A 20,084-nucleotide genomic window follows, 5' to 3' on the forward strand; every position below is an offset into this window, starting at 1 on the left:
TCAGCTCATTGGTCACAAAGCAGGAGAGGGGCTGGGAATTATGTTTTCAAACAAAGTGTTAATTCCATGAACATTTATAGACTACTTTTGATTCTCACTGTATTACGGGACAAAGTGCGTCCCTTATTAGCTCAATACGGGACGATTCCGTTTTTTAAGGGACGGTTGGCAACCCTAGCTGTGACCCACCTGGCCTTGATAAAGTCCTGCTGTTTGTTGCTGCTCTCATGCAAAACAGCACAAACTGCAGCACATCTATTTGCATTCTTGTTTGACTAAATAAAAAATTTGCTTTCTAATCTGAGACCTAACCATCGACTGCACACCTCTAATTTCTTCCTCTATAATCTGTTTCCTGCTGGCTGCTCATTTGCATTTTGTATTTCTTGTATTGTGTTGTTCCAATACACCTGCTTTACATCTGATAAATACAGACTGCAGTATTTAAACATCAGCCGCCTGTTCAGAATGAAATTAAACACATTACACATCAGTTGAAATGTCTCATGATTCAGAGTCAAACTTGTTAGGATACAAAACCAAAGCAAGAACCATAATTCTATATTTATTACCATGTCACTATTTATTTAAATGAGTTAAACAACATGTAGCTGTACTGATGACAGAGGAATGTATATTTATTATACTCAAATAAATAAAAGGATTTCTAGAGTCTTAGCTTGCAAATTAAACTCAGGACTGTAAGTGCAGTCAGAGCCGTGAATGTGTGGACAGGGACAGCTTTTGAGTTTTACACTCAGGATGCGATTAAAGTTCAGACCTTCAGCTTCAGAGCTTTAACACAAATGTTCAGTAGTTACAGACATTTTTATACGCAGCACCGTTTCAGAGACTCGGACACGAATGAAAAATTGAGCGATGAGCACTTGATGGGCAGGTGAGGCCTGTCGTCATCACACAGCTGAAACATCCATGAAAGTTAAAATCTTTGAGGACCAACAGAAACATCTTCCTTAAAATGATGCGAGCTGCAGAAGAACAAAGTCTGTTAAATGAAGAAAAATTGGAAATATAAAAGAAAAGTAAAAGAAAAGAAGAGTGAAAGTAAAACTGCAGAGAAAGTGTTCACCTGCGTGCTCACAGGAAGACGTGCATCTTGCCTCCAGGCTGCAGTCAACACAGAGGCTTTTCTGTTTCTCACTCTGCTTATTGATTCAACAACTCGACAACCTCTGCTAACGGCCAGCAGAGAGGGCCATACGTCATCTAAACATCTTCGTACCTTCATAACCTGCCGTGGACAGACAGAAACTGTGATTACATCTACAAAAACACCTGGCAGCGCCTCTCCCTGCTGACAGCAGCTTTCCAATAGAAAAAAAACAAAACAAATCAGAGCAAAATAACCAGCCAATCATAAATCAGCACAGTCATACGTGACCTTTCACCTCATCAGGACCCTGATGGAGTCCCTGCAGCTTGGACCCATAAAGAACTGCTGTTAACGTGATTAACCACTCGAAACGACATTTGATCTTTCTGTGTGGAGCTTCTTGAATAGACTCAGAGACATTTCAGACACATTTTCACAGCTCTGTGATCGATAATGACGTTTATCTGATTTTGATGATCTGCAAAACATCAGTTTATTTAACAGGGAGCCACAGACGGTATCAAAGTATGAAGGCCACACAAAAACCCACAGTTTAACAAGTCTTTAACAAGTACACACCGAGAACAGCAAAGAGGCAGAGCCTTTTACAACAGGTAAACTCAGGTGTGGTGGAAGAAAACAGCAGTTGTTCCTGTGATCACCATTAAAACCTTTACTGGGAAAAACTGCCGCGCGTCCTTCATCAAAGCAGCCGATGAACAAAGTCCGACATGAAGGAAAACAAACTTCCATCCACCGCTGTTTGTTACAGAGAAACATCTGCACCAGGCTCCAGGAGCTTATTAAAGCTGATTCATGTTTAGATGATACAGCTCAATGACGGCATATTTACACGGAAGCAGCAAACAGGGAGAGTCGTGAGGTGTACTAGACCAATGTTAGGGTTTTCACAACATTTTTCAGATTAAAAGTCAAATAATATAAAATACTGTATTCATTTTAAAAAATTCTTTAAAAGAATAAATGTTATTTTAATATGACATGTACATACAATCAAAGCATGTTTTGAAAGATTTTATTTTCAGTTAAACTTTTAAATTGGAAACCAGTTAGAAGTTCATTTTCAAAGACCTGCGATTTGTCCTCTGATAATCCTATATTGCTCATTAATAACACAAAAGCATTTCTTATTTGATTCCTCAATTAATCGATGGAATAATCGATGGATTACACTGAAATAATGGACAGCTGCAGCCTTACTTCAGATTGAGGTCAGCAGCTGTATCTTACTTGCAGAGAGAGGTTCAACTCATTTAACATGGAGGACCCAGTCAGCTGACGCTCGCTGGGCGAGTGATGCTTTCCTCTTCCTGCCAGTGTGATGACGTTTCACTGCACATTTAATCCCTCACATGTCTCCGTTTGACAAACATCATTTCATCAGTGTGTCCCAGTTTTTCCACATGATGCAGAAATGTGTGAAATTATTAATAAAGTTCTGACAGCTGCCCAGAAAGCTTTTCTTGATTCACAATTTTATTTTATTTTTTATTGTTGTTTTTTTATTGTTGTTGTTTTTATTTTTAGACCCATGGTCTAAAAAACAAACAAACAAAACAGCAACTTTTCGGTCATGTAACTGTGTGACATGTATGAATGCCTGCATGGAAGGAACTGTGAAATGCATGAAAATGCCGTTAAACTCCAAAATTGATGCTTTGCTTCACATTTTCTCAAGATAGCAGCGTCCTTCCCAAGAGGCTTTGCGGGGCCAATTCTGGCCACAGGGCCTCATGTTGAAAAACGAGGGTTCACTAAAAATTGGTTCCACACATAGCGGGTGTGTGGCAGTGTGGGCTTAGCTGTGTTCAGTGGAAGCATCTTCCTCCTCTGACTGTAGTTACTGTGACTGTCATGAGATGCAAAACTGAAACACTGAGGGAGGCGGAGCACAGCTCAGGGTCAGCCACTACTTTTTGGTTACTGTTGCTGCTGCACGTCACTTTATGATGGGTGAGGTTTTATCTAAGGAGCCGCTCACATGATGATGTCACCAATGGTCGACTTTGTTTCCGAGGTAACATTAGTTAGTCTGATGAAGGCCAAAGTCCCACATCCTCTCGATTATCATGCAGAATGAAATGATTACAATACATTATTTTACAGCTGCACACAGAATCCTGCACGTTAGGAAAATATGTTTTATTCAATAGAATAAAAGAGCACAGATATCACGCCAGACAGTTTTTCACTAACATACCAAACAAACAGCAGCAGGTTTAAACACAGGCCACACAAATATCCCCGATTATTTTAATAAGATGTGCAAAAGTTAATAATAGTAAATATTCCTCCTGTTTATTGGACTTAAACAGAAAATCACAGTTACTGGCACTTGGCTCAAACATTTTAAAACATTAATGTTAATCAACAAAAAGAGAGATGAAAAGAGATAATAAAGTCAATAAAATGGCTTTAGTTTCTTCATCATGGTTGTACAAAGACTGATTTGTGTTTGTGCAGGTCTGAGATCAGCTTGGTTCTGTCTGAGATTCCTTCATATTTAGAGTTTTTCCTCCTCGCTGTCTCCGAGTGTTTCTCTCTGCTTCGACTGCTCTGAGACAGTCCGTGTTTGATTGAGCACAATGTAAATAGTGTGTGAATGTGTGGATGACGTAAAGCGCTATACAAATACAGGCCAATTACCAAATAAGATGAAAGTGAATTAAATCGTTTCAGAATGTGCCCCAGAGGGGCCGACATGGCAGCCTCGCCTCTGTCAGTCTGCCCCAGGACAGCTGTGGCTACAAGCTGCCTCCACCAGGGCGTGAATGTGAGAGTGGATCAAAAGTGGTATTGTAAAGCGCTTTATAAATGCAATCCATTATTATTATTATTGTTAATATTATTATTCTAAATATAATCATTGGTTGATTTTATATATTAAATTCTAAAAATCAAATAATACAACAATAAGATTTTTTTAAATGTTACATTTTAAAATGTCATTTTATCATTTTATATTTGATATATTCTGTCTTTAAATTGTGAAAATATATTTTAAAATCTTAATCTTAATAGTTTTTTTTACACCAGTGTTTTATCCAAACATATTCAAGATAAGAGTTGTTGTAGTTATTATACGGCATTGCTAATGTCTTCCTTTTGATGTAGTCTATCATACTGGGGTTTTTAAATTAAATTATTATTTGCTATATATATATATATATATATATATATATATATATAAATAGAAAGTGATGGATGGCACAGTTTTAATTCAACGAAAACATTAATCAAATATAAAATAATTCTGCTAAAGCTTTTTTCAAATTGTTCTTTGAAATCATTTAAAGACTGATTTTCTTTTTCAAAATAAATGTATTTACAACAGTGCTCAGGCTCTATTGACGTAAAATATTTTATTTTTTATAAATATGCATTGTTAATCAGTGATACTTAAAAGTTTAAGGGTCATTATTCTGCAGTTAAGTTCATGTAAGCATTGTTTTTAAAGGAAGTAATCAATCTTTTTGGGGGGGGGATTTGTTGTTTTTTAAGCTGTTTTAATGACTTGACAAACAGAAATAAAACCAAACATTCCCAGGATTCCCAGTTTGTCTAATGTTATCAAAACAGCAAAGTGAACTGGAAACAAGTGTGAACTTTTGAGCCTTCAGGGAACATTTTTCTGTTGTCTGAGAAACTGATGATGAAAATACAGTTTTTCCAGTGATGTTCAGCAGAAATGATGCATTCCTATGAGAGGACAAAGAGAGAGAAGAGGATGGGGAGGAGGGAGAGCAGCAGAGGAACTGAGAGGTAGATGAAGTGAGCCGAGGAGGGCACAAAGGTGATGAAGCCCGGCTGGTTGGAGGTGATCTGTCTGTTGATCCAGGACTGGTACTGTGATACCCGAGTGTAGACTCCTGGGAAATTGGGCTGAGCGCAGCCTATCCCAAAGCTCACCACTCCAGCCTGGACCCAAACGGAGCTGTTTTTAACCACCAGTGGGCCTCCAGAGTCACCCTGCACACACCAGACATGGTGGTTATAGCACCAGCAGCCATGTGGATGCATATATGGATATATTTACATCTGTTCAAAAGTGACAATATTATATTTGTATAATTGTGTGTGTGTGTAAATATCAGTCTGCCAAATGAATTTGCTAACATTTGCGAGACACAATTTTCACCAAAAAAAGCACAAATGTTAAATTCTGTATGAAAAAGATAAATAAATCAATTACCAATCAATCAATGGTAAACATTGTTGTAGTTCTTGTTACTGTGTTCATTTTTATATAACATAGTTTTTTACGCTGTTTTTTAGCATTTACACTTAATTTCATTTATCTAATTTATGTTAATAACTTTAAAATACTCCAATTCCTCAGACAGTTTAAGTTGAGCCAGTTTTTCAATGTGATGAAAACATCTGGACACAAACTCAGTCAAGTCAAACTGATCTTCACAGTACGACAAAAGTGTGAACAAATACATGTTTCATATTTTGGGTCCTTCAGAGGTTCCACTGTCTGCGTTGTGATTGGTGCTTTACGTCGTGGCTTCAGACTCATTTGTAGGTGTTCACATGGACCCACACTCACCTGGCAGGAGTCCTTTCCTCCCCGAGTCACGCCGGCACACATCATGTTGCTTGTGATTCTACCATTGTAGGCATCGTTACAGTCGGTGTTGGACACGATAGGGATGCTCACCTCCTGTAGAGTCCCAGGGGAAGGAAGGGAAACTGAAAAAAACCAAACAGAAATGTGCAGTTTGAGGCATGAATCCACCACGTGTGAAGAAGATGCTTGGATACTGACATATATTTATCTTTGATATCGTTAGAGTTGGTAGATCAACACTTGTAGCCTGTGCACACTCATTCACTCACTTCTGTTAAACTTGCTGTTTTAGTTAGCCTCAGAGTTGCTCTTCAAAATGTATTTACTTACATTTCCTGCAAAGTCAGAGACCTAATGTCATGGTCCCGTGTCTGCCCGGACGGCTCCACAAGGCCACATGTGTTTCTGTTTACTTTCTCCTCTCACCTCCCCGCCGGGGCGGAGCTCATTACGGGCTCCCGCCCTTGGCTCACACACCTGCTCTTTTCCCGGACCCTGCGTGGGTACCCGCTGTGTGAATTTGAGTGAAGAGGAGGGCGAGTGTAAATTAGATTTTTCCCTTGGACCCCGCAATTCCCCCACTGTATATATCTCCACTTGGTGATTATATAAATAAGATCATTCCTTGTATTGAACTCTGCTCTGTGCTTGGTTCCTCCCCTGAATGTGACAGAATCATCCAGCCAATGAAATGGACTCAGCAGACCCAGCAGCTTCCGCTCCTATCCTCGCCGCCTTGACAGCAATTTTGGAGCGCCATGAGCAAATGTTTGCTCGCACCAGAGGTGAGCTTTCAAGCCTTAAGCATATCAGCTGTCAACTGCATCATAAAGATCCAAGAGTAGGAAAAAACTGCTCTAAAGAGTTTTGGCGCACAGGAGTTACCGCAAACACTGACCTCATTAAGATCACATGGATACGCCAGGAAATGAAGAAAAGCAGAAGCTGAGTATGATCATAATCCGACTATAACAGTAAAGGTTAGTAACTGTCGCTGCTCCAGTTCTTACCGCCGTCTCGGATGTCGCCCCAGCCGGTGACCCAGGTGGTCGTCTCTGCAGGGAAGACGCTGCCCTCCTCCGCCAGACACACAGGTCGGATGTAGTCCGTGAAGTCAACAGTTGAGGACAGCCGCAGCAGTGCGATGTCATTGTTGTTGGAGTTGGAGTTGTATTGTGAATGTATGATTATCCGTGACACTGACCGGGAAACCCCATTAGTATTAGTGCTTTGCAGTGACTCGTATCCGAGGTGAACAGTCAGTCTTGATGGGGTGCTGAAAATAGCAAGAAGTACTGACTGTTAGTGCTTAATTGATAGTTGACAGGTGAAGAGGGTGGGTCATATGACAGGGTGAGAGCTTACTTGGGGAAACAGTGGGCAGCAGTCAGGATCCATTCATTGTTGATCAGGGAGCCTCCGCAGAAGTGGCGACCGGATGCTTGCAGACTGACCTGCCAGGGCCACGCTCCCGCAGGAGCATCCTGGCCTCCTACAATCTTGGTGTTAAGTGGAGCTTGTCCACAAACTGTAGGCAAAGACATTTATGCACAAAGAAAAATGACTCTCAAACGTTCAAAGCTGGAGAGCAGCTTCAGACCAGATAACGCCGTGTCGGCCCATAAACAAAGCACGAGTGAATCCAGAGGTCAACAAATGAAAGCTCATCAGTCTGTCCCGTTTCAATGAGCCCAAATTTCAGGAACATCTTAAGAGACTTTGGAAAATTCAAAATCAAAACTTAGTGTATTTCAAATTCCTCTTCATAATGAATAGAGGAATACGGGACATCAGACTACTTGTTCTTATTGTTTAACGATGAAGAACTGCCGTGCAAGGAAAAAAAAACCCTGAGAATAATACAGCTGAAAAGCATTTTATTCATACATGTTCTTATCCATTACTATTACCTACTATATTGCAAGGTTTGTGTCCTGGCCATTTGTCCCAAACTGCATCTCAGTAAAAGAAATTCAATCTGCATTTTATTTATTAGAAACTCCTCTGCTGCCTCTAAACTTGGTTTACAGTGTTCAGAAAACACAGTTTATAGCCGTGTGTGTGTGTGTGTGTGTGTGTGTGTGTGTGTGTGTGTGTGTGTGTGTGTGTGTGTGTGTACTCACCATCGAGCTGTGCGTTGCTTCCTGTTTAGAGACAATAGAAACAGAGACATGATGTATTTGTTAGATCTCCGTGGACTGAACAGGCTGGTTGTTCTTAACGTGCTGTTGGAGTTTCTGGGTGGGGCTGGAATGTGCGGCACGAAGCCAAACAAAAGACGGAAACGATGTCTTTGTCTTTGTCTGAGACAAGAAAACGATGATCTTGAAAGACAGGACATATCAGGAGGCCACAGTAAGAACACGAATGTACGGAGAGGTTGTGGTATGAAGAAGCGCGGCATTAAAGATTTTATCTTTCCACGGTTGATGGTTTGACTGACAACAAATAGCCCTATTACCAGCCTACTTTTGAATGCGAACATTTACAAAACATTCTGCTTTATGCTTCATTAAATTTCAGAGGGAAATCAGCTACTTCCTGTCATTGTGGAGATTTTAAAAGACTGTCAACAAAAACATTAAATTTAAAGAATGAAAAACTCGATCTCATTGCAGGCCGACATGGGCAACTCTTTCTTTTTTTACTCATCTGCGAACCCAACAGGAAGTCGTTGAATAAACACTTTGTTCACCAGCGTGGTGTTAAGAGGAGAACGACCCTGGAAATGTCACATTTAACACATCACTGAAATACAAAAGTTTAAATAAAGCTTTCAATGAACTTTTGTATTTCCATAGTCGGTGTTTTTTCTCTACAGTACTTCCTGTTTTTATGGTCATATGGTTTTTACCAGTGATGCTCGGTCTATACCGATATGGGGTCCATGCTAGTGTAACCATGGCTGATTTCTGCTTGCAGTGACATAATTATTGTTTCTGATCCAACCTGTGTGAGAGAACGTCCTCTGAGACGAGAGCGTTCAGTGAAAGGTAAAACCCACCCACGTGTCGATACCTCAGTATGAATCATCAGCAGGACACCGAGAATCAAACCGGCCAGCCTGGTTTTTTTAAACCGAAAAAAGCTTTGACGTGACCTGAAGCTCCTTTAACCTGTATGACTTCAAAGCTCTTTGACTTGTTTACTTTAGTCTACAGCTCTTAAATGAGCAGCTGACATCATGTTTTCTTTTCCAAGAATTTGTTTGTTCTGTGGGACACGTCGGGAACATCGGAGCTTCTACAGTCTAAAAGCATGATGTGAGAAAACCAAAGAACTTTATGGTGAAAGCACTTTTCTGGTTCCTTTTAATGTTTTAGCAGGAAGATTCTTTTAAATCATGTCTAAAATAAAATGTATTATTTTTATTATTACTGAACTGCATTATTTGATGAATTAAAGCTGTTCTTTACTCACAGCTTGACTCCGTCTGAACTCTGACCTGTGATGTAAGAGGAAGCAGGAAAACACGCTTTTGTTGCTTTTTATGTTTTAAATGATTACAGGGACGATCTGTTTTATTATTTTATGATGAAGTCATGATGGCGTGATCATGTTTGTTTGTTTTTCTCAGCTGATTTCTCCTTGTTTTGTAATTAATGTTAAATTAAAATACTCTTAAAAACTTTTATTGGAATCAACTTTCAGTCCTCGACAGATGAGGAAGCCCCCATCCATCAGGCCCTCAGGGCTGAGCAGCTGACTGTCACCATCAGTAAAGCACAGCGGCGCTGTCATCACGCTTTAGAAACTCATTCAGTGTGCCCGATGCTACCAGTGCATGCGGGCATCTCATAGTTATGTACACAATGTGCTCTGGCATCATCACTATGACAATCTGGTAGAAGGTTCCTCATCATCCGGGCAAGGACAGAGAGACTCAAGAGGAGCTTCTATCCCCAAGCCATCCGGGCCCGAAACACACACACCCGCCCTCTCACATCATCTATAACTGACTGAGTCAGGACTCTTCCAGACACTAAACCAAGGCACAATGTACATTTCAATTCCTTTAATTTTAAATATGCTTATATTGTCTATCCTGTAAAATAGTCAGATGCCTATTCATATTAATGTACAGAATTCACCTGCTTGCTGCTACTACTGCACATTCACCCAGTGTATATACTATATATATATATATATATATATATAATGTTCTTCCTCTACACCCCCCCGCTACATTTCACTGTGTGTTATACTTGTATAACTATGTATGTCACAAATAAAGAACCTTGAACCTTGAACATATTAATTAGTTCCTGATGGTTTCTGTTCAGACTGAAAGAGGACAAAGTTCACAAGATTGTTTCCTGCGGGTGAACTTTATTTCACTTCCTCTTATTCTGCTTTGTTCGGCTAGCTTCACACAACGATCTTCGAAGAATAACTAACTAAAGTGAAGGCAAACGGTAGCCGACAGCTAGCAGCCGTGCTGTCTGTATCCATCACTCACAGCAGCCCTCACTTTATGAAAACACATCTAAAGGCTACAGTTGTCTGTGGGACTGACTCGATGCCTCAAGCAAATAGAGAACTGCAGTTTTCAGTATTTACACCAAAATAGCCCCAAATATTCCTGTCAGAAGCCACGTGCCGACCTAAATGTAAACGTCAAAATATTTGACTTATTCTTTGCATATTTCCACGACCCTTTATCCATAACACATTCATAGAACCTACCGTTGTATATACTGGATTATCTTATTTTGTATTTCTTGAGTTTATATTCTGGTGCACTCTTTGCATTCTTCTGTTATCTGTACCTGAGCCGTGGGGTCTGTAAAATCTTATCTTCAAACTGGTACAGTTTACAAGAATTCACTCCCATGACTGCCAATTGAAACTACCACAGATCTCTTACAGGACAGTCGCCTGAGAGCAGGAACTGTCAGCAGTGAAGTGGAGGAAGGGTTCAGATATTTAAAAGATACTTTTACTGAGAACTTACATTAAAAAAAACCTGTAAACGTGTGAGCAGAAGGATAAACTACAGCAATACAAATTGTATGCTTTTTATTGATGCTGAGACATTTCCATGTACATGAATTGTTAATTTTATTAGTTGAGTAAATTTGTGATGTTTCACATGCTTCTAAACTTTATACATTTAACATTTATCTCTGAATTTAGTGAAATAAAGTACAAAGTATTAAAACGATCCTTCTAACTTTAAGATCTCAGGTTGTTGAAGCTGGTATTGTTGTGGCTCTTTTCATTTGTTCATTTATTTCTGGTAATCATGAGTCAGCTTGTTGTGGGACTAATAAAGGTTATCTTATCTTATCTGTAATGAGCAGTAAAAGCAGCACAAGAGCCCGGCTCAGGTCTCTGAGAAACACGGAGTCAAACTGACTCGTCTGGAAGTTCGTGTTCGTGTAGCAGTGAAAACAGGAAATTTACAGATTTAAAAGCAGACTTTTAATTTTGTTTGATGTTACAACCTGAACAAATGTGTCCACGGCCATTTATAACTTACAATATTGTAAATTATTACAATTTTGTAAAAAGAGACGAGCCGAATTTCTTTGTATCATCATTTAAATTGCAAAATAAATGAGATTGTGAGTCTTAAATCTCAGGTGAGACTCACCTGTAAGCGTTAAGGCCAACAGCAGGACTCCACATGAAAACAGCTCCATCCCCACAGAGTCTCTTCTCAAAGTGTCTCCCAACTCCAACGGCAGGAGTCTGTAAAGCACGAGGGCGTGACCGCCTGCATCATACCTGACCGTCAGTCAGCTGAGCACACGCCACAAACACACCTGACACACCTTCTTCTTCTGAAACCAAAAGCAAACACAGATGCAAACAGACCGCACTGCTCACGGTGCTAATGTTGTTGTCCTGATTTGTTTTTATTGATATGTTTACATTCATACAGATTTTCCACCAGTTTTCCTGTGAAAATGGTTTCATTTTTATTAATTTGCCAACAAAATATGTCAAATATTAAAAGCATTTCTGTATTTTATTTTACAAATATTATTACTTAGATTTTTATGTTCACTCTTCTTCTGACAAATAAAGTCGTCTAAGGAAAGAGAGCTCCTTCGACGACGATGACCTGGATGACTGAGAACCTTCACCGACAAATAAAGTCACAAACACTTTTCTTTATATTTATATTTTATATTTCATTCCGCACCGATCGACCTCTGCCCCAGTTACTAACGACTGTGCTGGCCTTAACGCTGCACCTGAGACCACAGACCAATTGTAAAGTCAGATGTGACGCTGATGGAGAGATCGGTGCAGGGCGATGGAGATGCAAATCGTTTCAGTGAGATCTCATTCATGGAAGTGATGTGAGACACACGGAGCAGCCAAAGCTCCGCGATGGCCATGCTCGGCTTGGACTTTAAGGTTCTGTTATTATGAAGTATTTTCTTTTTTGATTCTGAGCTTAATGATTGATCGTTTATTGATCCTCTGTCGTGAGTTCTTGGTTGCCGTTGTATATTAGAGGTGAAGTCCTGTGTGAAGTTGGAGGTTTCCTGATTTAGTTACTTCCTGTCTGGTTTTGGTCATCATTTGTTTCTTGTGTCTTGTATTTAGTCTTATTTACTTGTCTTGATTAGTTTCAGCAGTTTTTGTTCCAGGCTCCTGGTTAGTCCTCGTTGTGTCCGTGTACATACAGCCTGTGGTTTCCTTTGTTCCCTGTCAGAGCTTCTGTTTCTGTTCGTCATGCCTGTGTTCGTTCGCTTGTGTATTGAATTACGTTTCTGGACTTTCGTTTCCCAGGAGATAAAGGTAGTGAAACACTGAAACATACGAAGCTTTTGTGCCAGAACAATCTGAAACCATCTCTGCTGTGACTCCTGCTGCCAGTTTGTTATCTCTACATCTCGAGGATGCTTTTCTGTGAAACAGTGATGCAGGTGAGCTCTTTTTATGCCAGACTGTCAGTAACTATGATTCTCACGTCAGGCCAGCGATGATCCAACAGGATGATCAGTTTTTAGTTTACCTAACCATGTATATTTAAATTTTAAAAACTGACAACATTTGTTTTTTTTTAAAATAAAAAGGTCAAATTAATCACATTTTCAGGGGCTGATTCTGACCAATCGTCACATCTTTACCTGTAACCATGAATAAACTTTCCTGAGCGATGCTTCGTCCTGTAACACCTACATGATGTTTTACTGAGACTGGAGCTTTGGTCGTGCCGTCCCAGCACAACTGCTGTTGTTTATGAAATATTCACAACAGACACGTCGGGGGAACGAAAGAAGGAAAGACAAAACTCATCTGCCAAGAAAATATGTTAAGAAAAAGATTGCCTGTAATTAATGAGTGTTTCTCTGTTGACAGTATGAATATACTCTTCATGGTGGCGTGTGTTGTTGTGAGGATGATGTCATCTAATGCAGCAAATACAGTTTTCTGTTGAAAGTAGAAAAAGGTAGCGAACAGACGGAGTCAGAGCTGAGAACTTCTGTTGAGCAGAGAAAAACTTTTTATTGACACTTTAATGAATTTGCAGCTGAGTGTGGCGCTCTCGCTCTCTGCTGATAGGAGTGGATGGAGCTCATCCACCTGTCTCTCTTTCTCTCATCTATACGCTGTTAATCATTCCAGTGAGATATTTATGTTATTTATATATCAATATATTTACTGGAGTCTGTTGACTGACTGAATAATCTATACTAGTCATCACAATCCACAGCAAAAACAATGAGTGGCATCAATCAAAGCACTCATCCAGTAACTACAAGGCCCGGCCCAAATGACTGTGTGTGATACAAAATGTGAATCGTTGTCCTGGCCTTATCGTAGCAGCAGGTACAACACCTGGTTTGGTTGTGGTCACGTGATCGCGGTGTTTCGAAACACATGAGCTTCCCATAAGCAAAGTCTGGAGCTGGAAGAGACGAACCTGCTCAGCCGAGTCGCTGCCTTCACCGACGCACAGAAGCTTCATGGAGCAGAGTCCACGCGCCTTCACATCAGCAGTGCTCAGTGGTGTTTTGGTGGCTCATGACAAATGATGTGAGATTTATGAAGTGTATCATATATTTAATATCACACTGGGCAGATTTACCCGTGTACGGCTATTTTCAGTACATGTTGCTCGTTGTAAACTTTCCGTGTAACATTCACGATGATATTGTTGATGGTAACGTGTATGATTCCAGCGCAGCCGACAGGCACTTTGAATTTGTAAAGCTCCTCGCATTACATTCATAATCAAGTTCACTGACTGACGACCCTGCAGTGCTGTTTTCCTGTATTCCTGTTTCATCCACTTTAATAAAGTGTCCTGTGTTACAGTAACTGAGTTGTGGATTCGCTTAATGAACGCCTAAGTTGGGCTTCAATCTGCCTTAGACTCACTGACCTTCTTTGAATCAGCATCACAAAGATCCGAAGTCACTGACAAAACATACACGTATAAATAAATAAAATCTATAGAGAGAAACATGTTTGATATGTTTTTTATTAAGTTACACACAAACAGTGTTTTCTACCAACAGGCTCAGACAACAGACCAGAAACAAAGAAGCAATGTGTACAAGCAGGTGGCAAACACAGGTTTTTGAAGTAATTGTACAACAAATGCCTCCCAACAGCTTCAGTGTTTCCTGGAATTGATTCAGAAACACCAACAGAGCTATTATCCATCTCTTATGTCAGGCAAGTTTCCCCCAGATAGTCCTGGTTGAGATCTAGTGACTGTGAAAGCCATGGTGTATGATCACACCATTTTCATAATCAACTATTCAGTGACCCCTCTTCAAATACAAAACATCTCTCATAGCAACTTTGCACTGATTTTAAAACTCTTTCCCCTTTGACAAAGGGACCCGACGCAGCAGCAAAGTCCAACACTGACTCTTCGTGCAAATGTCAAGAGTAATTTCAGGGGATTTTCCAACCTCTTGGTTCACAAGAGCCAAAGAAAAATCCTCATCAACGTTGGAGTAAAAACTAGATGCTTTTATTGTATATACACTGATAATGCTTACTGTTGTGTCAATAAATAACACGCTGAAGACCACAGACAGCAGTCCAGGCATCAGGAGCTGGAAACATCACCTGATAAAGAAAAAAAGACAACGGACCAAATGAAGAACAGAAGTGTTCTTCATTGCACATTTTTGACCAATCAGAAGTCCCCTTCTTTCACTCTAGACTTTTGACCAATCACCAATCAGGACGAATTGCACTATGGTCCATCCCCCTTTTCAGGTAACCTTGCATTTGGAGTGTAATTGTTTTTGTGTTCTAGTTTCTGTTCATGGTGTTGGTTTGATTATTTCCCTGGGTTCAGTTTTCTGCCTCCTCTGTGTCTTGTAGTCAGTTTGTGTGCCTCAGCAGATTTTACTCTTGTTCTATACAACCTCTGTGTTTGTCTTCAGGTTCAGTCAGTAGTCGTTGTAGATGCTCTCATGCTCCTGCACCATCACCCCGTCCCAGGACAGACATGGATGTGATTCCTTCTGATTTGATCAGCTCCTCCCAGCAGCAGATCATTCCAGGGGCGATTCTAGGATCAGAGCTTTGGGGGTGCTGAGCACCCAGAGAGCTGCTCAGCCAGGCAAGCTCAACTTTACTCATCACGATGAGACGTTTTCCCTGTCTCTGTCAGTCCCTGCATCTTTAAATGTCTCCAGTTGTCCCGAGTTCCCTCTGTTCCTCTCTGTCCTCATCGTCTGTTGTCTTCGTCTCCGTTATCAGTCATCATAATTTTACAATCTCTGTGCAAGTCTGCAAATTTCTTTATTAAATCATAAGATTCTTAAATTCATCAAGTCTCTCTGTGCCTGGGTCCTCGTCACAAAACATGACATCACTGTTTTGTACATTTTAACACAATTTAATAAGCACATGCTTCAGCCAGTACCTTTTGATTAGCCTTGTCTCGTGGTTTCTTGCTTTGTGGTAGATCTTTATTCTGTTTTCACCGAGATATTTGAATACTAATCAATAAATCGATACTCAATTCTAAAAAAAAAATTCTAAACCCACATTTGTGAAAGAAAAGCAAAACGCTTTTTTGAAAAGTTTTTAACAAAACCATCAAATCTGATCAAGGTTATTTAAATGCTGCAAAAGAAGAATGGATCGGAATAAAAATACATCCTAACCTTAATTACTGGGGAGAATAATGAATGATGCTCATAGTGAGCTTTTAATGTGTATGTATAATATAATACAGATACATAAAAATACACTCCAAAAATAGAAGAGTCCTTGAAATGTACAAAATATTAATAAAGAAATTATAAAAATGGAGGCAACTATGCCTATGGTACAATGTATGAAAAGATCTTTACTGCAGATACTAATATGGCTCTGCAGATTTTTTATTTTATTTTAACGTTGCCTCAGCTTGATGTTGGCAAATCTGTCACTGTTTGGTGATCAACTCTCTGAAGCAGTTTAAGAGTTTCTGCTGTGCCTGTCACTGCTCCCTGTCTGTTTCCTTACCTCATTCTTCCTGACCTTCCGCCCTTATATCCATTATGAACCTGGCTGTCTCACTGTACACACACACACACACACACACACACACACACACACACACACACACACACACACACACACACACACACACAAACAACAGCAGTTATAAGGTTAATGGGAATCCAGTCAGTTAGCTAGTTAGTACCTTGGGTTTAATATCGGCACATATGACAAAATAAGCAGCTTCTCTCATTCCTTTTCAAACAGGACAGTGGTAACAACAGCAGGCTACAGACAATGTTACGTTTTACGGTGTGTTCACACCGAACGCGATGGACGCGAATAGAGCGTCAGGTTTACATGTAAAGTCAATGGAAAGGCGCGATGACGCGCGATTGCGGGTCCCGCGAAAATTCGGAAGCAGATTTGCGTCGCGAAAACGCGAAAACGCGTGAAACGCGCGTCAGTGTAGCGCGTCTGGCGCGTTTGACTCGCGAATAAAACCACGCACGTGAGTTTTTGTGTTGCATTTTGTGCATACACGCGTTTCGCGTCTACCGCTCGAGTTGGAAAAATCTGAACTCCAGCGTCAAATCGCGCCGCGACAACCAATCAGGAGCCTGGTGACGTGGCTGTTACCTAGGTCAAAGGGGCAGATCCAGCCAAAGCCTTTCATACTTCAATGGAGGGGAAGGCTAATCAATGCGGTAGCAAACAACTCGGAGCTGTATGACACCAGCTGCTTTCAGTACCGAGACAGGAATAAAAAGGACCGAGCTTGGAGGAAGATATGTGAAGAGATCGGGCAACCTGGTAAGTTCATTCATTTCTCTTTTGAAAGTTTTCACTGACCCGGGGAAGCCGCACAAAAGCTAGCAAGCCACCGCTATTTTCCCACTGACGTACAAATACCGTTCTGCTTTTATGCATGTTGTCATTTAGGAATATATTTTATTGTTTATTAATAAACAGCACACAGTGGTCCCGCTGTTCATCCGTCACTGCTTTGCTTTTTCGCTGATTTTTTATTGCACAGTACAGCATTGCATTCTGCAGCCTGATTGACAAATCTCCTGCGCTTGCCAAATTTATCACGTTTGGTTTTGATAACCATCGCGTCCAATAGAAAAAACAGCACAAAAACACCCATAACTATGAGCCTCATTCGGAAATAGACACCTGCACCGTGAGGGAAAAAGGCGCACGAAAGTGGCGGGCAGATGAAGACAAACCGCGGCATAATAATACTTTTACGTTTTGCAATCTACAAAGGTTTGCACTTTGAGAATCAATTGTGAGAACTGTGACCAGGGGCTAGTTATTCTGAGAACCCCTGCAATAAATGAGGGACCACTGTCTACTCTACGATTATTATATCCAACCTGTTAACATTTAATACTGTATTGATAGAACCAACTGATTCTGCAGCAGAGCATCCCCTGTTGCTTCTCCTGGCTCCCCAGTCCCTGAGCTTCTGCTGCTGCACCCACAGGTATGTACAGCAAGCACTGATACCTTTTTAGTCGGTGGGATTCCCTTGTGATCACCTTTACTAAATATCTACAACCAATCTGATTATATCCTGTTATTGTTTTTTTTTTTTTTTCCAATATTGAAATTAAAATCTAGTAGCAGCCTTCTCATTTCTTTGTGTTTTGTGCTGTTTTACAGGCCCACAGAGGAGGACGGCTCCGAGGCAGATGAGGGACGGGTCCCAGGACGGTCCATCGGCGGTGGAGCTGGCCATCCTGGAGTCCCTGAAGAGGCCACACCAGTCTCCAATGGAGCATTTCCTCCTCAGCCTTGTTCCTGCTCTGGAGAGCAGCTGGTCCTTTTTATTCCTGTCTCTCTGTAAATTCTTATATTTTATATATTTATGTTTAATGTTTTTCTGTTTGAGACTTTTAATATTATTTCAAATAAATGTTTATAATGACTAATGTCTCAGTTCTACTACACAGCAAATGTTGGCACACAACTTGACACATGTAGAATTTATTTCATATTATACTAATGACAAAATATACTAATACAGTGGGATGCAGAAGTTTGGGCAACCTTGTTAATAGACATTATTTTCCTGTATAAATTGTTGGTTGTTACAATAAAAAATGTCAGTTAAATATCATACAGGAGACACACACAGTGATATTTGAGAAGTGAAAAGAAGTTTACTGGATTTACAGAAAGTGTGCAATAATTGTTTAAACAAAATCAAGCAGGTGCATCAATTTGGGCACCACAAAAAAGAAATGAAATGAATATTTAGTGTATATCAATGTGTGTGTCTCCTATATGATATATGGGGTGCCTTTGTCTGGATGTGCTTCCCATCCAGAGCTGCACAGCACAGAGGAAAGTTCCAGCGCTCCTGGAATCCCTCTGTGATGGAGCGCCAGTCTCCAGGTGAAGGCACAGCCATGAAGTCGTCCACTAGACAGTCCCAGATGGACGTCGCTGCCTGGGGGGTGATCTGGCTCACCGTGGACACACCGACTCTGAAACTGAACGCGATGGTCCTGAAGGAGTCCCCGGTGACAAGGAACCTGGACAAAATTGTTCAAAATCAGTATTATGTGTACTGCAGTTACAAAATACATTATTCAAATTCCAAAATACTTTTGTGATGTCAGATTTAAATCACAAAACATGAATCTTACATAAAACCTTTTGTAATTATAAGGATAATTACAAAATGTATATTAGATAATATCTAAAACAGTTGTGTTTTGTTTTAACTTTAACATATCATAATTTGATTGGTAGCAACTTTCACAACTACAGTGAGCCAATCACTCATAATTCCTAAACATGTCAATCAGGTAGGAATGAAGTGAGACATTAATAGAAATAAAGAGTTGTATGTTGACATGTAGCCCTTTCCTTGCTTAAATCATTAATATTTTTGAAAAATTAATCTGTGATAAGACAGCTTATCAAGATAGAACCATGTAACTAGAGATGAACCAAACTGTTCACAGTTTTATCTAACTCTGTTTTAATAAAGGCTGTGACCCCTGCTATAGAGTCTGACAGCTACAGGGATTATATACAAATATTCAACTATCCCAGAATTAAACCAGGTCTAAATAAAAAGGAGTGAGTATCACTACAAAGGTTAACTCAGTGGTCCTAATGCTACAGTTTGATATCAGCAAACACCGAGCGCATACATTGATGTGACACCACAGCCATGCTATCATGCAAACACTGATAACAGCATAAATCGAATTAAATCGGGACTTGATGAGAGCTTCTGAGTATCACTAGAAATATTATAAAGAGTCGTCTCTGTACCACAGTTTGCTTTCAGTAAACACCGACAGCATTCACTGTTAGCATAGCACATCCATGTTAGCAGTGTATAACTGGATGGATTAGCATATTAGCACAGATATCAATAAAGGATTACCGTATTAAATAGTTTTACTAACCTCAGGCAGACGGACAGGCGCTCTGCAGGTGGGATTGAGCGTCTGTAGTTGGTGTCTAGGCGGGCGATGCTGGGACCGACGAGGGAAAGCAGGTCCTCAAACTGGCCGACGGTGATAGCGCTGGAATCGGCCGTCATCCAGGCGCAGCTCCTGGAGCAAGTGGTGAAACTCACCAAACTGCTCATGCCTCTGGAGGACCTGATGGACCCAGGTACGGCGAGGACGTCTTTTACGCTGCTGCTCTGCTCTCCACAGTACATAGAGAAGGGAGACTCTCTCTTCAAGCGCTAGCTCGACAGCTGCCATCTTGCAAAACCAGGTCTGGCACAACTCCCTCCCACATTCCTCCCACATTTCCGGTTCACGATTTTGACGCGCGATGGATTTTTCTTGGACACGCGTTGAGACGCGAATGTACACGCGTCAAATTAGGGGCGTTTGGGGCGTTTTATTCGCGTCCATCGCGTTCGGTGTGAACACACCGTTAGATTTTAAATAGGCTGTATACATTTCAATGGGAGCAACA

At 40.6% G+C, this 20,084-nt stretch overlaps 2 protein-coding genes and 1 long non-coding RNA gene across 3 annotated transcripts; 1 reads left to right on the forward strand and 2 right to left on the reverse strand.

Annotated features, from left to right (window-relative positions):
* Positions 1 to 3,234: 3,234 nt before the first annotated feature.
* Positions 3,235 to 11,399, reverse strand: LOC147333229 (trypsin I-P1-like). Its single transcript, XM_086290270.1, has 6 exons — positions 11,305 to 11,399; positions 7,832 to 7,852; positions 7,074 to 7,236; positions 6,719 to 6,984; positions 5,688 to 5,830; positions 3,235 to 5,104 (listed from the first exon to the last, which is right to left on the reverse strand). Exons 1-6 carry the CDS (start codon positions 11,351 to 11,353, stop codon positions 4,835 to 4,837), a joined length of 912 nt encoding a protein of 303 aa, XP_086146396.1. The 5' UTR covers positions 11,354 to 11,399; the 3' UTR covers positions 3,235 to 4,834.
* A 5,280-nt stretch (positions 11,400 to 16,679) lies between these two features.
* LOC147333230 (uncharacterized) lies at positions 16,680 to 18,064 on the forward strand. The gene is made up of 2 exons (XR_015128888.1): positions 16,680 to 16,937; positions 17,796 to 18,064. It is a non-coding gene; the product is annotated as an uncharacterized LOC147333230 (long non-coding RNA).
* On the reverse strand, positions 17,754 to 19,874 carry LOC147333231 (uncharacterized). Its single transcript, XM_086290271.1, has 2 exons — positions 19,559 to 19,874; positions 17,754 to 18,670 (listed from the first exon to the last, which is right to left on the reverse strand). Exons 1-2 carry the CDS (start codon positions 19,816 to 19,818, stop codon positions 18,400 to 18,402), a joined length of 531 nt encoding a protein of 176 aa, XP_086146397.1. The 5' UTR covers positions 19,819 to 19,874; the 3' UTR covers positions 17,754 to 18,399.
* Positions 19,875 to 20,084: the final 210 nt, after the last annotated feature.

The sequence above is a fragment of the Aulonocara sp. 'chitande type north' Nkhata Bay genome, linkage group LG4, assembly GCF_057382095.1.
Source record: "Aulonocara sp. 'chitande type north' Nkhata Bay isolate Kocher_YH1m ecotype deep benthic linkage group LG4, A_spYH_male_GT1.1, whole genome shotgun sequence".
NCBI lineage: Eukaryota > Metazoa > Chordata > Actinopteri > Cichliformes > Cichlidae > Aulonocara > Aulonocara sp. 'chitande type north' Nkhata Bay.

Bases quoted from the DNA above. Each gene is read 5' to 3' on its own strand.
- LOC147333229 (XM_086290270.1), bottom strand. From the start codon at position 11,353: ATGGAGCTGTTTTCATGTGGAGTCCTGCTGTTGGCCTTAACGCTTACA. The intron at 7,853-11,304 runs GTGAGTCTCACC...GTCTCTAAACAG, and splicing joins GTTGGCCTTAACGCTTACAG to GAAGCAACGCACAGCTCGAT. The intron at 5,831-6,718 runs GTAAGAACTGGA...GGTTTTTTTCAG, and splicing joins GGGCGACATCCGAGACGGCG to TTTCCCTTCCTTCCCCTGGG.
- LOC147333231 (XM_086290271.1), bottom strand. From the start codon at position 19,818: ATGTACTGTGGAGAGCAGAGCAGCAGCGTAAAAGACGTCCTCGCCGTA. The intron at 18,671-19,558 runs GTTAGTAAAACT...AATTTTGTCCAG, and splicing joins CGCCTGTCCGTCTGCCTGAG to GTTCCTTGTCACCGGGGACT.